Source organism: Mixophyes fleayi, chromosome 4 (genome assembly GCF_038048845.1).
Source record: "Mixophyes fleayi isolate aMixFle1 chromosome 4, aMixFle1.hap1, whole genome shotgun sequence".
In the NCBI taxonomy this organism is placed as follows: Eukaryota; Metazoa; Chordata; class Amphibia; order Anura; family Limnodynastidae; genus Mixophyes; species Mixophyes fleayi.
Window position 1 is genome coordinate 187,194,938 of NC_134405.1, and position 16,818 is coordinate 187,211,755.

Sequence of the window (16,818 nt, forward strand, 5' to 3'; positions counted from 1 at the left end):
ATCTTTGCACCTAGAGCACAGGTGTTACTCTCAATCCAATGTGAGACAGATACGAATCCCAGGCAAACTCTCTACTGCGATATAAAACAATCTGAGAACCACATCTCTTACTGATCAGATACAAAATAGATTTAAAAATAAATAATGTAGACCTTATATATGAACTATAAATGTATGGTTGCAACTGGACCTTGATTTTAAATCAAATATGGGTGTTTATGGTTATAACATGGGTGTCTTTGCTTGCTTATTTTATTTACAAGTCAGCATAAACATACTTGAACATTCATACTTTACTTTTAACAGTAAATAAACGGTTCTTAAACCTGAAGTATTGTAATTATTCACACAGTTAAGGATTAAAGCTTTAGTCCTCAATTCTCTCATGCAACAAAGTGCACACAACAGATACAGAGTTCCACTAATATATTATTCAAGTGTATTTTTTTATTTCTTGCAAAGTAGCTGAATGCCATTCTGCATTGATTTGCAAATATGCATGTTGCATGAGTTTATAAAACTAGAGACTTGATGACAATGTCAACTTATTATGCTGTGGTGTTGTTGGGGGGGGGGCTCGGTCGTTGGTGGGGGGAGCAGGCTAGTTTAAAAAAAACAAAAACATACTCACCTGATCGCAGAGCATGGCATCCCTCCATCCTGCTGCTCTGTGCTCCATTCAGACTGTCTGAATGCCGGGTGTGATGTCATCATGTCATGCCCAGCATTCAGTCAGTCTGCAGGGAGAAAAACGAGGGGGGCACGGGGGAGTTAAAAAACGGGGAGGCAGCATGACAAGGTTTAAAAAACGAGGGGGCATAGAGGGGTTAAAAACGGGGGGGGGGGGGGGGGGGGGGTGGGGGGGTTTGGCAGCATGACAGAAGTTAAAAAATGAGGGAGGGAGCAGCATGACAGGGGTTAAAAAACGAGGGGGGGGCATAGAAGGTTTAAAAACGGGGAGAGGGGCAGCATGACAGAGAAGTTAAAAAATGAGGGGGGGGCAGCATGACAGGGGTTAAAAAATGAGGGGGCACAGAGGGGTTAAAAAACGGGGCAGCATGGCACAGTGGGGTTAAAAAACAGGGGTCAGCATGGCACAGTGGGGTTAAAAAGGGGGGGAGGCATGGCACAGTGGGATTGAAAAAGAGGGGGGGAGCAGCATAGTATAGTGTGATGAAGGGGAGCCAGATGAAGAGGTCAAAAGCAGCATGGAGGGCGCAGTGTGATCATAAGGCATGGCGATGATGAAGGGGCACATTATTGTAATATTGGAGCTGGAGGAAGGCCTAATTATTAATCGTGGATGGTATTGATTTAACGCCAGGGTTGTTTGGAATTATCTAAATGTAGCTATTTTTTTCCCAAATAGGGCCCCCAGCATTCCAGGATGCAGACAAGCCGCAACTAAAGAAACATGCAACAACAGGTGGTGAAAGTGAGAACAGGTAGGAGAGAGCAGGACAGTATGTGAAATGTTGTGATTCTAGTAGGGACAATGTCAATTTTTGGTGAGTGTTGTGCCCAATGTAAGGTGGAGGCCAAAACTGAACTCTTTGTTTACACACTGCATTTTTTCTATACTACACTTTTAGTGCTAGATGTCCTGAAAGCCAGGAGTGCTTGGACATATGAGAGCCGAGTGATTTTGATGTGTTAGCCACGCCCCCAAATGCACGACCACAACCCCGATTTTTTTTTTTTACCATGCTCAGCTATGAGGGGGGCCCCATGAATTTGTTGTACCGGGGCCCTGAATTCCTCTTGGCAGCCCTGGGGATAGAGCTAGCACAGCATGGCAAGAAAAATAAATACAACAAAGGAACTTATCCCGATTTGATATTCAACAGCAACGATTACCAACACTGGTTATTAATTTATTTTGCCCACTAGTTAGTGTGACTAACACACATATTGTTCCTTATGATAATTGCTCTGCTCTGCTGGATTAAGTAATTGTGTTTCAGAAACTTATAAAAGGAGGAGTGTCTATGATCAGACCCATTTACACATTGCTGGACAAACTTACTGTCTCTAGTTATGTGCACACAATGCACAGCATACTGCAATTTAGCACTGCTTGTCTGTTTGATCTGACACTGCCAGCAGAGTTGTACCAGCTGCAATTCTTATTTCTGTATCGATAATGTACATGGATAGCTGTAAGAGAATTGTTCTTTTCTGTTGCATTTAGCAATTCTCTTTCACAAACTTATAAAGTGTCTATAGTCTGTCATACTTTGCTGGTCAGACTCATCAATATCATAACGATCTCTTTGTCAGACTGCATATGCACAGTGTACAGCAATTATATATTGCTGTCAGTTCAGGACAGCATAGGCACAGCTATACAGCAGCTGAAATTCAAAAACTATGAGCTTGATAGGGTGCACCAGAATAACTACGACAATATACTGGTTACTCATATTTGCAAACTGGCTAGTGGCTAACACTGTATGACCATAGTGATAATTAAGAAATGTCATAGATCAAGGACACCACAAATCTCTCAGTTTTAAAATTAGTATTTGTGCAATCAAGATCAAAATAGACATGTTGCATGTGAGTGGTGACCATGGATCAGTTGGTTTACAATTTTCTCCCCAGTCATTATCAGCAAGGCTGACATCCTCTCTTTCTCCTAGCTTAGAGTGCTACTGCATTCCCTCAATACAGTTATGCTTGGTTAGCTAATGGTATTATTACTACCTATAGGTTTCTTGCAAAGGAATTCTGACCATGACTGTCAGATAGCAAAATAGTCAAAGATTTGTCTCTCACTGAAAAAAAAGAAATATAGGTGCCACAATTATTTTTGGGGTAGAAACTTAAATACTGGATAGGCAATATTTTTATTCACAACCTTAACTGACATTCTATCACAACCCTGAACACGCCTGATTCAACTGAAATCCCCTGCTACGCTTATCTGGCTCTCATCTTATTAAACAAAAAAAAAAATGATGCCCAAATAAAATCATTATGCTGGGAAATAAAACTTACTGAAATAAATCTAGGTACTTGACATTTGCCTGAAATCACCAATTGCTAACTCACAAACATACTGTTGCTGTAATTTGACAAATGGTTGTGAATACGTAACCTTCCATAGAATTCTGTAACTTACAAGCAAACTGTGGACTGTCAAACAGAAGCAACAGCGAGCTTTTGAGTTATCACATGGTAATTTCAGGAGTTAATATCACAGTTCACAGGTCCTCACATTGCTCTCCCCTGAAGTGACTCCATTTCTCTATCAACTTGCACTTCCCACAGCCTCTTCCAATTATTATCCATTTCTTCAATGAATGCTTCTAGCTCCATGACAGCACCTTTCTCCTTATATGACTTAACATTCACACCTTACTACCTAACTTTAATAATTATTATTACCTAAGGTCAAAAATTTTATTCCTTTCTCTTTGCCAGTCAGGGTCCTCCAAAAGGTATGTCCTCCTACTTCCTTGGTGAACTTATCAGTTCCTGCAGCTTCCAATACCACCTTTACGTGGACAATACAAAAATTTACCTCTCCTCCACTGACCTTTACTCTTCACTCATGTCCAGCTGTCTTTCTGCAAATGCCTCTTGAATATCCCAGCGCTTTACCAAACTCAATATGTACAAAACTGAAATCATTTTCTTCCCTCCCACCAGTGTGCACTCCCCCCTTTCCTCTCCTTTTCCGTTGACAACACTGTACTCTCCTCTGTTCCTCAAATCAGTTGTCTGGGTGTTATTCTCAAATTCTCTATCTCCTTTACACACCACAATCAGTCTCTCCTCCAATCCTGCCCCTTCCATCTTTACAACATCTCCAGGATCAGATCCTTCCTCACCCTAGATGCAACCAAAGCTCTCATTCACCCTCTCCTGCCATCTCGCTCTTCTCGACTACAGAAAGCTCCTCCTATCCAGCCTCCCTCTCACCTGCCTCTTTCAAATTTAGTCCATCCTCAATGGCGCTGCTGGCCCGATTTTTCCCTCTTGCCACTTTACCCACCCTCTTTGTCACTTGCTACAATGGTTCCCTTTCACCTAAAGAATCTAGTTCAAACTCCTCAGCTAAAAAGCCCTCAGCCACTCCTCCCCTCCTACTTCTCCAACCTCATCTCCATCCCCACTATGTGCATTCTGCCAACAACCACGCCTCGCCTCCCCATTGAATACCTCGTTTCACTCCCGCTTCTAAGGACTTCTCCCGTGCTGCACTCCACCTCTGAAACTCATTCCCACTCCAAAAATCAGACTTCACACCAGCTTCCAAGTCTTCAAACTCATTTTTACATTAAAGCCTACCAGTCCTCTGCTTGTGGGCAGGACAGGGCCCTCCTTCCTCTCGTCTTTCTGTCTGCAAACCCCTTGTTAGACACCTTCAGCCTGGTCTCTATGTCTACTCCTACTGTGCCTCAAGTTCTGTATGTGCCTATACTCCTGCACACAGTGCTGTCTCATGTCCTAGCTTGCCTCATCTTCCTGCTCTGTAATATGTATTTGTTGCTAAATTGTCAGTTTATTCTAATCCCTATTGTATGGCGCTGCAGCCGTTTTTGGCGCCTTAAAGAGAAACATGCCATAATAGCAATAATATTTATTTTTAACAGTAATATTGCGAGCAATAAGTGTGTGGAGTACACAACACTTTAGTAATGAGAAAAACAGCTGCAGTGACTTAAGTGATGTCTCATAGTTAAAAAGAAGTCATTAATATACAAATCGCACTGAGCATGTCTGTTATGAAGTACAGTATATGCGAAACTAAACAGGAGAGTACAAAGGCAAAGATATAATAATATTGAGGAGATAAATTCAAATATTTTGAGGCATAAATAAAAATTATTAAACATTGGGATAGGCGTCAGATTGTTGGCAGATTCAAATAGAAGTGATAATCTCTTCACAGATATTTAGCATACTACATTAATATAATCAGCACACATTAAACATCATAATTGGTATCATCAGCTCTTAATTTTGTTAATTGGAACATAGTTATGCAAAGTGGTTCTGTCAGACAGTTTGCAATCTTTTTTTCCCTCCACCTCTAAACATATAAAACTACTTTCCAGGACTTGTGTCCCTCATTTCTTCAGCTAGCCTATGGATCCAACAATGGGAAGGGACAGGTTCATGATGCAAGCATTGGGTCTATTAATATTCATTATGCCCTAAGGGCCTGCATCATCAAACACTTGCTCATGGCTTGTGTGATAGCATGACAGTGAGTAACTCACGTCACATTCATTGAGACGGAAATGTTAGGGCAGTAAAGGAGAGAAGAGACTGTCTCTAGCAGACTCGTCTGATCTGAAAGCAGATTACATGGCTTGTAAAAGTATGCAGCTCTAAGCTTTAGGGAAAAACTTTTAAAGTGTATTATTGCTCTAATAATAATGATTTGGTGCATATAAAAAGTGTGTGAGAGGTGCTTTTTAGAAAGAACTTTGTTCTGTGTATCCTAGGTATGCAACTATATTATTACAAATAATTACATAAGGATAACCGACTTGCAAGCTGAAAGGAATTAATCAGGGATTTTTTAAATATATCCTTAAAGGTATGACAGTTTAGACTGAACCTTGCACTGTGATTGCTTTTTCTTGTGTTGCAATACAAGTGAAAGACTGAAGGGTCAGGACAGTTACAGAAAGGCAGTAGAGAAACAAATAGTAAATGGTAGTTTATAATTAAATTGTTTCAAATCACAAATAATAAAGCTTTATGCACTGTGTGGGAAGAAACAGGCCATTATTACGTCAATACATTAAATGGTCTTACCACAGCATGGTTCTTCACATAGCATGGCTTACACACTGGTTTGTCATTCACCATCACGTAAATTTCCCCAGCCAGAACACAGTCACAATCAAAGCAACAAAAGTGTTTCAGATGCCAGTTATGACCTTCTGCTTGGGTGTATTCATTGCTGAAGATCAGCTAACAAGACAGAAAACATGTTTTGCATCAAAAAGATATTGCATTAAAACATACACTGGTGGCTTGCAAATGCTGAATATATTTTATTCCGAGCACCAGATGTCACTAAAGCCTTACTTTTTACTTAATTACGTGCGCCACCTTGTGACCGAAGAAGAAAAATACACACATTGTTAGCTTCATAAAAGTGGAACACAAGCAGACAATTGGAATTTAGATACACTTCAAATATTTAGAAACTTGACAACATTAAAGAATTTTTTATACATTTTACTAAAGCCTACTTGTATGGTATAAGTAATGTGGATTAAGGAGATGACCAAACAGAAAGAGGAGGTACAAAGGGAGAGGTTTCAACTATAAAAATAATAATGCTTAAGATCATGTAGCGTGTACAAAGCCTGTATGTGCATATTTGTGTGTAAGAGATTGCTGTATGAATAAGCCACAGCTGTAAGAGACCTGCACACAAGCAGACTGGCAAGGGCAGCATTTTACCCCAAAGCCAGCCTCTCCTTATGAGTCAGGACCAGCTCTTGAAAACTGTACAAGTAATCCACTGTTAACGATAAATTGAGCGACTTGCCTGTATGAGATCAGTAGTCGTCTGGGAGTGCTTTCCTAGTAGTGGCTACTTTTTGAAGACTTTCATGTACCTCCTGGTAAGGTTTCGCTCAATTTAAAAACACACATTAATATATGACTCAATATAGGTACTCATTGCTTAGGGTTTAGCTTATTATATATTTGAAAATGTTTGCAACTTCTGCATTATATCTACAAATAGGAGATATTTCTTTTAACTGGCTAAATAGCAGCGTGTTGGGAGATTTTGTGTGTTTCTTTGCCAGGAAAATCCCTTCTTTTCACGCACCTTTTGTTACTTAAAAAAAAATACATTTCTACCATCTACTGGACATAACAGCTCTCAATACTTTGATTGGCTAAAAGCACTGGCTGGCCATCTACCTACAACCTATACACCAGAGTCCTGGAGAATGAGGTCTTCCAGAATGATGGCATCATTGTACTGCCAAACATCCCCTCCCGCTTGCCTAGTTGCTTACCAAACTGCACTCTGCATTGTATAGAGGTCACCAAACTGCACTCTGCATTGTATAGAGGTCACCAAACTGCACTCTGCATTGTATAGAGGTCACCAAACTGCACTCTGCATTGTATAGAGGTCACCAAACTGCACTCTGCATTGTATAGAGGTCACCAAACTGCACTCTGCATTGTATAGAGGTCACCAAACTGCACTCTGCATTGTATAGAGGTCACCAAACTGCACTCTGCATTGTATAGAGGTCACCAAACTGCACTCTGCATTGTATAGAGGTCACCAAACTGCACTCTGCATTGTATAGAGGTCACCAAACTGCACTCTGCATTGTATAGAGGTCACCAAACTGCACTCTGCATTGTATACAAGTCACTAGAATAGGCTTTACATGAATACTTATAAGATTGTTATGTATTGTGTTTCATTGTAGCATTATTAAATTGCATTTAACATTGTAAATGTTTGTCAGGCCTGTCCTACTGCATGAAAACAGACAGGTGCAGCCACAGTTATAATGATGTGAAAAAGATCCCCCACGCTTGAAAACTCAACAGTGAATACAATGTTCTAAAAACAAACCAAACCTACAAACAGATTATTATAAATAAAATACACAGTTTCAAACACTTTGTAAGTTGCTAAAGAGCAAATGAACATTACCTCATCACAACCTGCACAACGTGGCTTCTCACTGTCACAATAATGTCGGCCACAATAAAGCTTTCCCTTTTTCCAGAAGTAGATCATGTCAACTAAAAGCTCATTGCAGGTGAAACAGACGAAGCAAGAAGGATGCCATAGCTTGTCATAGCCAGCCCGCTCTGCGTAAACAGCAGGGTCACCCTCCCTCATGTTCTCCTTGCAACGGAAGCAGTACTGTGAACAACAAAAAAAACCGACCATAAATAAATGGCAATTAAAATCAAATATAATACAATACATGAAGAAAAAAGACAAGTTGTACATTATTTAAAAAAGTATTGTCAGTGCTACAAAATTCTGAAGGGTGTTTGAAACGGGGCCAACAGACACATATCGTCATGAGACCTACATGCTTTACAGTTCCGAAATGCCATGTAGATAGTGACATGGACCATCAATTAGCAATGCTGGGAGACTTTCTAATCCTGCCGTGACAATGAAACATTGGGCTTAGAACTGGAATTAAACAGGCATAACATAGCTATTTCCACAGTGCTTCTTAATGTCTCAACACTCCCTCTCTACGCAACAATAAAATGCTAATTACCAAACCAATTGTGAGCAGGGTCACGGTGCATACTTCGCCCTCTCAATCTTTTAACCCTTCCCTCCAGTCACAAACATCCCATTGTCCACGCAGAGGAACGCCTCCGATGGAAAAATTGCCTCAGTCGTGGCAGTTGCTCACAAAGCAAGATATTCCCATAACTGGAGATGTGTTTCTGATGCAGTTTTGTGAGTAATGAGAATGTTTTATGACACATAAGATTCAGTTCCAAACAAGACTGAAATCTGGAGCAGTCAAAGATAATAAATAAAAACATACAAACAGTGCAGACTGCTGTAGAGAACAGGAAAAGTATCCAAAAGAAAAAGTATTTTCCTTTGTCCCTCATGCATAAACTCTTACCATTTCAAGTGTAGAAGGTTTAAAAAGTTTTTATAGAATTGATGAAAAAGACAGAGAAAGAACACAACATTCATAACCATGCAACAAAAATTAGATGAACAGATTTGGAGTCTAAAAACCAACACTTTAAAATAGCAGACTCTTTGGCACAATAACTAAAATAGCTAAGTGACTGTCTGTAACTCAGGATAAACACAGGAAACGAACAATACAATATACTTTTCATTTGCCACACACACACACAAGGCAGTATATTTATCCCAAGACAAAAATAATTTTATGCTGGCTACAATGATTTGCTGCAGGTGCTGCTATGCAGGCGAGTTCTACCATGCTCAAAAATATTCAAGGTTGGTTAATGAGGAATACGGATTTGAATTTCATACATTTCAACATTTAGCCCTACAGCATATTTTCCAATTCTATATATTTTACAAGTATGTAGACAATCCATACATATTGAGTATTTTTAGAAACAGAACCACAGTCTGTTCTCCTTCAATATGAATAAGACTTACTAAATGAAAAGCAAATATTCACCTTGTGATATTTAAGTTTATTCTAGATTATACACAGAGACCTATAAGGTTTTTCTGTGGAGGTTAAAATTATTACATGTGGGTACAGGAAAGAAGTGATAGTTAGAGGAAATGGTTATTGAAGGTAGCATATTAAAGAACATAGCCACCTAAAGAAATGTATTTTCTATTGTAAAAGCTACTTCCCATCTTATTAATTTACAATGGATGTAACTGTTTAGGAGCATGTGATGTGATTTTAAGTTAGTCTTTAGTGGTGCTGATCAATGATGCAGTGAATGTAGCTAGAGAATTCAGCAACTACGATCTTTATAACGAGTGACACGTTGGTCGACTTCTCTTTTCTCCTCAGTGATTACCCTGTTTTCCTGATGATATCAGCAGTCTACACTATGCATTCACTGCATGAAGCATATACAATAGGGAGAGAGGGGGGTAGCGGGGGCATCCTGGATCAGGGGTGCCAGCGGGGGAGCATCGTTGTGGACGCGGAACTTATGTTAAACCCTGACCCCCTATGCGTGGCCTCGTCCTTGTCCTATCCAGTCAAAAGCAAAGGTCACATGGGACGCGCACCATGTGACAGGTGCAGTCCCATGTGTACAGTGCAGGAAGCATGGCTGGAATAAGGTAAGTGTGAGGGGAGCTTATGTCAGTATAGTGTGTGTGTGGGCAGGGGGGCTTATGTCCGTATAGTGTGTGTTTGGGCAGGGGGTCTTATGTCACTGTAATGGGGTTGAGGGCAGGGGGCTTATGGCAATGAAATGGGGGTGTGAGGTAGGTGGTGACTAATGGGTGATGGTGGGGCAATTTAGTTTAATAGTGGGGGCCTATTAATTTAAGATGAGGAGGCAGGAGTTTTAATTCAATGCTAGTTTGGGGCTATTAAGTGTGGGGTTGAGTTTGGGGAGGAGGGCTATTTATTAAATGTGAATACAAATAATTTAATGACAGGGATGGTTTTGGGAAATTGTTATATGTATTAAACTTAAATGCTATTTATTGCTGGCCTGTTTGGAGGTAGGGAAATAGTATTCCCATTTAATAAATAAACCTATTAATTTAATGTTTGGTTCGGCTGGAGTAAAATATCTCTATTTATCAAATGTGAATACTATTATTTTAATGGGGCTGGAGGGAGGCCTAATTATTAAACATGTGTGCTATTGCTTTAACGCCGGGACTCATTGGAGTTTTCTTAATTTAATGTACCCATTTTTTTTCCAGATAGGACTCTCAAAATTCCAGGATCCATACAAGCAGCAACTGAGCTAAAGACACCAGCAGTCACAGGTAGGGAAAGCGACAACAGAACACACATACTCGGGTACATACAGTGGGTGCACAGACACAGTGATCGCACACACATACAGGGACAGACACAGTGGGTACACACACATACTGGGCCCCGTCTACCATTTATTTGGGAATTTTGTATAGTTGCCCACACATGGGCCAATCCTGAAGAGATGTGCTTTCACATTTGTGTGTGACTGATCTGTTGTGGTTTTGTGACCTGCTTTAAAGTTGGTAAAATACGCTTATAAAATTTTAGCAGTTCTGTCCCCCTCTATAATGTTCGAGATTAACATCTATGTAGCCCCTCACATCATGCCTAAGACAAACAGATTACTGTGTATATTTTCATATTCATAATAATGCCAATTAAACATGTGTCATTTCTTTCTTACCTTAAATCCTTGCTAATAAGAATATATTACATTAAAAAAAAGGGTAGTCACTGACATAACATGCTAACATGTGTCCTAACAAGCTTGATTTTACACATTGCATTTTCATGACATACTGTATGTACACAAAATTAGTGGTTAATCTATACAGGACCAATCAGCCCAATATTATTTACAATTATTACTATTTTTTTCAATGTTCACTGCAGTATAGTGGAAGGAAAAGAAACTTAAAGCTTTAATGTGAAAAAGTTATAAGTTTTGAGGTTTCAGAAGCAACTCACATAAGTAGATCCCTGTGGAGCTGGTGACTTCAGTTCTCCACCCTTCACAGTTGTGAGTGTGCTCCGGTTCCCATGGTCAGGTGTACCTTTATCACCCGCCTGTGCCTCAACTTCTTTGGGCAGCTTGATGTCTCCCACACCAAGGATTTCATTTTTGTATTTCTTCACAAACTGCTCCATCTGTTTCACCTCATTAGGAGACAGTTCATGACACTTGGAAGGATCCTGATCATGAGCCGGCAGCTGCTTAGCCAACTGTTTCTTCCTGTACTGCGCTCCCTCCGAACCAGCAACAGGCTGCTTCTCTTTTGGAATCAGTTCCATGTAACGCCTGGCCTAGAACAACAGGGATTAGCAAAATATGACACAGATAGCCATTTCCATGAGAAATATGCCAATAAGAAATACTTCATGTTATGTTTAGACAACATATAAAATCAAGGGAAAAAAAGAAAAAAAAAAGAAAAAAGGAACACACACACACACACACACACCACCATAAGGACAGTAGATGATTTTAGAAAGAAAAACTACTGTAGCCACATAAAATGATATATCTTTTGTAATTTTCACCCTGCTCCAAGTAAATCAGGAGAGGGTGACTTTCATCTAAAAGAAAAGCTGCAATACAGTTTTCCCTTATCGTACAGTTGGGATATATAGGGCTTCCCTCCCATGCAACCATTACCAGGTTACACTTTCTGTGACCAACATTCTTACTTCCCTTCTCATCTCTCACAGACACCAAGAATAAACTTCAATGAGAACACCAAAAATTCTTTCAAAATTAACCCCTCCTGCCAACTTGTTTGGACTCCTGTGGTCTGGGAGATTTATTTTCCTCAGCACTGCAAATGACTTCTTGCAACACAGTCAAAATAGCCTTGAATGGGTATCAGCATAGGTGCCTTGATGGCCGCCATTGCTCCAATTTTTCTATCAAAAGTGTCAGTTAAAACTGCTCTTCCATCGGTTAGGGGAGAGGGGCTTATTGGCACTAAAAGGGGTTTTCTAGTGGTTAGGAACTTTAGTAAATTCCCTTCATTCCCACTAACAGCACTAAGGGGAGGGCTCTTACCCCATTTGCTGTGTTTAGCAGGGTCCAGACATGTACATACAAGTGCCTCTGTCAATCACCTTTGGCGTTTCTCAGATGGTTCCTTAGCATTGGAGATCCAGTACAGCAGCTCAAAGGCTTTCAACTGGAGCTGTTGTGACATAGCTCTTCTGCTATGAGCATTGCCAAAGTGGATTGGCAGTGGTCCCGATATATGCAAGTGCCAACATAATGCTAAACAGTGCAAACGGAGGGGGATCTCTGTGGTGAGTAGCTCCAAAGAACTATTATTTGAAAGGAAGGGGAATGCAGTAAGCACCATTAAGTAGAGTTATTGCTGTTTCAGCTTAACTAATTGCGATAATGTCACATTATATTGCCTGTTCAAAATGGATGATGTGACACTGCATCTTTAAGGAGAACTCCACATAATTTTGTTTACTGCATTCCTTTCCCTTCCAAATAATAGTACTTTCAGCCTGGCTGCACAAGTTATGTGCTCTGTAGACATGCACTACTGTATAGTGGAGTACACAAGTGAACAAAAGGAAACATGTTAGTTTTTCATTTGCTCCCTCTAAATTACATCTTCAAAATACATTACAAAAACAAAATACTTAACTTATTTATTTTTTTTTATAAATGGTCTTAATCCACATGCTTTAGAAGAACTCATGATCACTTCAAAAAAAACTATAATTCCAAAATGATGAAAAATGGCAAGAACTCACTAGTTTTTGATTTTGCACTGGGGGTGCCCATTCGTAGGTCACAGTGTTGATGGACAACTCTTTCTTTGCTGCCACAGGATTAGTCAAAATCATTACATTTCGTTTATAAGTGGGAACACCATCAGTTTTTAACTTTGCAATAAGGGTTGTATACTTTGTGTCCTCAAACAGCTTGCCGACTTTGCGATCATCTTCATTGTTTGAAAGAACATCATGTTCTTCTTGTCCACATTTGCAATTTCTACATATTTTCCTAAATTTAAGATAAATGAATCAAACAAAATAGACATATTGATATTAGCTTTTGATTTAACTATACATCACTTACTCTAAAACAAGCATTACACAATCATACACTTTTATATTATTTAACTCCTCCTACAGGTCATGAAATGGTAGGAGGGACTCATATTGTAGGCATCTTAAAAACATCTTAAAGCAGTGGTAGTCCAAAAGGTGAAGTTGGAAAAATGTATCCTGTCTTCACCCATGTACAAGCCCGAATTTCTTTATAAAAAAAATAAAAAAATGCAATAGGCCTCTCACACATTGAATCCAGCAGTGACATCACACTATGACAGAAATTATGCTTACACATACCAGCACAGTACTCCAATCAATATCTCTGGAGACCAATGTAGAATACTTCATTCCCAATCATAAGATAGAGTATCTGCCTCAATTGGTTACCAAGCTGTCATGTGCTTGCAACAGTCCTGACCAAAAGCAGAGCTGTTCTCTCTCCTTTAGTGATATCTGGCAGACAGTAGAGGACACACTAATAGACCTGGGTGATAGCTTTCAGCTTCCTGCTCTGTATTTAACTGTGCTGCTGGAGTGCTGAGTAGCAATAGAAACTGAGCTGCTACAAGCTAATAGAACAGGTTGATAGTAGTCAGAGAAGAATCAGATGCAGCAAAAGAGGGGCAAGGGTAGCAAGATGCTCCCATGTATATAAAAAAAAAAAGAAGCAGCTGCCTCTACAAAGCTGTGTCATTACGCAGAAAGACAAGTCTCCAGCTGTAAATGGTACTGCTCGTGGTAGAGTACTGTATAGCAGTGTGATCCTGAATGAGGTAATGCCAGCAAGTTCAAATCTTAAAATTCAATTATTTTAATTATGCTTAGTGTGAGGAGGAGGATGAACAGATAAGAGGTCTCAAAAACTCAGATAATTAACATGGGCAGCAGGGTGGCTCAGTGGTTAGCACTTCTGCCTCACAGCACTGGGGTCATGAGTTCAATTCCCAACCATGGCCTTATATGTGTGGAGTTTGTATGTTCTCCCCGTGTTTGCGTATGTTTCCTCCCACACTCCAAAAACATACTAGTAGGTTAATTGGCTTCTATCAAAATTGACCCTAATCTGTCTCTCTCTGTCTGTGTGTGTGTATGTTAGGGAATTTAGACTGTAAGCTCCAATGGGGCAGGGACTGATGTGAATTAGATCTCTGTACAGCGCTGCGGAATCAGTGGCACTATATAAATAAATGGTGATGATAGATATATACATACATACACACACATATATATATATATATATATATATATATATATATATATATATTTTCACTGTAGTTCTGCAGTTTTGATCTTTATTCAATATGTGAACAGACAACTTGGGTCTTTCACACACTCCTGTGATCTACTATGGTTACCTTACATTGCATTTAGAAAGGGAAAAAATTACAAATTGAAAAAATAATTTAAAAAGCAACAGAAACAAAAAAACTATAATCTGTAATAGAAGATCAAGAATGTAATGTACAATGCAGTGGTCCAAATGTATATTTGTGGCCAAAATGTTTTGAGAATGTCACAAGTATTGGTTTTCACAAAGTTTGCGGCTTCAGTGTTTTTAGACCTTTTTGTCAGATGTTGCTATGGTATACTGAAGTAAAATTACAAGCATTTCATAAGTGTCAAAGGCTTTTATTAACAATTACATTACGTTTATGTAAAGTCAATATTTGCAGTGTTGACCCTTCTTCTTGAAGACCTCTGCAATTCGCCCTGGCATGCTGTCAATCAGCTTCTGGGCCACATACTGACTGATGGCCATCCATTCTTGCCTAATCAATGCTTGGAGTTTGTTTGAGGGGCATGTTGGTATCAGTAGCTGATGGGGAGTGCCAATGATGTGTTGCCATTTGGAGGCTTCTGGGGTACCTCTTGGTAAGTTAGCTCTCAATTTAAAAACACATATATGTATGGCCCAAATATATGGGATTCTCCCTGTTTAGATTTAGGACCACCCGATTAGCAAAAGTGCCGTGGAGTGGCAGGTGGCTTAACATACATTTGCAAACGTGTGCAACTGAGACTTTTGCATTTTTATGCACAAGTAGAAATGGCATCTCCTTTGCTGGCTATAACAATGTGCTGGAGGATTTTTCTCTGCGTTTGTTTCTTTCAGCACCTGCTATGAGCCTATAAATTGATTAAGCATTACAGAAGTGGAAGTTGCTCAGAGTGCAGAATTTGTGGGTTTTTGTTTGTCCACCCGCCTTTTGAGGATTGACCACAGGTTCTCAATGGGATTAAAGTCTGGGGAGTTTCCTGGACGTGGACACAAAATTTCGATGTTTTGATCCCTAAGCCACTTGGTTATCACTGTGCCTTATGGCAAGGTGCTCTATCATGCTGGGAAAAGCATTGGCAGTCACCAAACTGTTCTTGAATGGATGGATGGATGGATGGAAGGGAGAAGTTGCTCTTGGAGGGTGTTTTGGTACCATTCTTTAATCAGGGCTGTGTTCTTAGGCAAAATTGTGAGTGAGCCCACTCCCTTAGCAGAGAATTGAGGGAATTCATTAGAGAATATGACTTTACCCTAGACCTCAGCAGTCCAATCCCTGTACTTTTTGCAGAGTATCAGTCTGTCCCTTATGTTTTTCCTGTAGTTAAGTGGCTTCTTTTGAGGCCTTCTTGACAGCAGATGCACTCAAACTTGCCTGCTGCCATTCCTGCGCAAGCTCTGCACTGGTGGTGTCCCGATCCTGCAGCTTAATCAACTTTAGGAGACTGTCCTGGTACTTGCTGGGCGTTCTTGGTCACCCTGAAGCCTTTTTTACAACTACTGATCCTCTCTCCTTGAAGTTCTTGATAATCCGATAAATGGTGTATGGGTGGAGTATATGCAAACTGCCATCATAAAAAAAACTAAGGGAGCAGACTTTGAAAAATATTATTTGTGTCATTCTCAAAACTTATGACTGTATGTACTATATCGCCTACTGCTGTTATATATATATATATATATATATATAAAATATATTTTCCTTCATTATTATGCTATACAGATATAAATTGTAGCTACAGATACAGAGCATCCATTTCTGGCATTCATTTATAAATAGTGGCAGCTGCCCAGCAAGTACCAGGAACGTCTCCCAAAAGTTGATTAAGCTGCAGGATCAGGGCACCCCCAGTGCAGAGCTTGCTCAGGAATGGCAGCAGGCAGGTGTTAGTATCTGCACGCACAGTGAGGCAAAGACTTTTGGAGGATAGTCTGGTGTCAAGAAGGTCAGCAAAGAAGTGACTTCTCTCTAAGGGATAGACTGATACTCTGCAAAAAGTACAGGGATTGGACTGCTGAGGACTGGGGTAAAGTATTTTTGCTGATGAATCCCCTTTCAAATTGTTTGAGGCACCTGGAAAAACACTTGTCCAGAGAAGGAAAGGTGAGCGCTACCATCAGTTCCGTCTCATGCCAACAGTAAAGCATCCCGAGACCATTCATGTGTAGGGTTGATTCTCAGCCAAAGGAGTGGACTAACAATTTTGCCTAAGAACACAGCCATGAATAAAGAATGGTAGCAAAACATCCTCCAAGAGCAACTTCTCCCAACCATCCAAGAACAGTTTGGTGATGAACGATGCCTTTTCCAGTATGATGGAGCAC

The 16,818-nt window shown here is 40.0% G+C and overlaps 1 protein-coding gene across 1 annotated transcript in view; it reads right to left on the reverse strand.

The window, feature by feature from the left end:
• Window positions 1–16,818, reverse strand: part of TES (testin LIM domain protein) — a 54,915-nt gene that overhangs the window by 2,246 nt on the left and 35,851 nt on the right. Inside the window, exons 3-6 of the mRNA XM_075208988.1 lie at window positions 12,915–13,167; window positions 11,127–11,462; window positions 7,661–7,876; window positions 5,776–5,934 (exon numbers count right to left, since the gene is read on the reverse strand). Of these exons, the coding sequence (XP_075065089.1) occupies window positions 5,776–5,934; window positions 7,661–7,876; window positions 11,127–11,462; window positions 12,915–13,167 (964 nt within the window). The remainder of the gene's footprint in view (window positions 1–5,775; window positions 5,935–7,660; window positions 7,877–11,126; window positions 11,463–12,914; window positions 13,168–16,818) is intronic.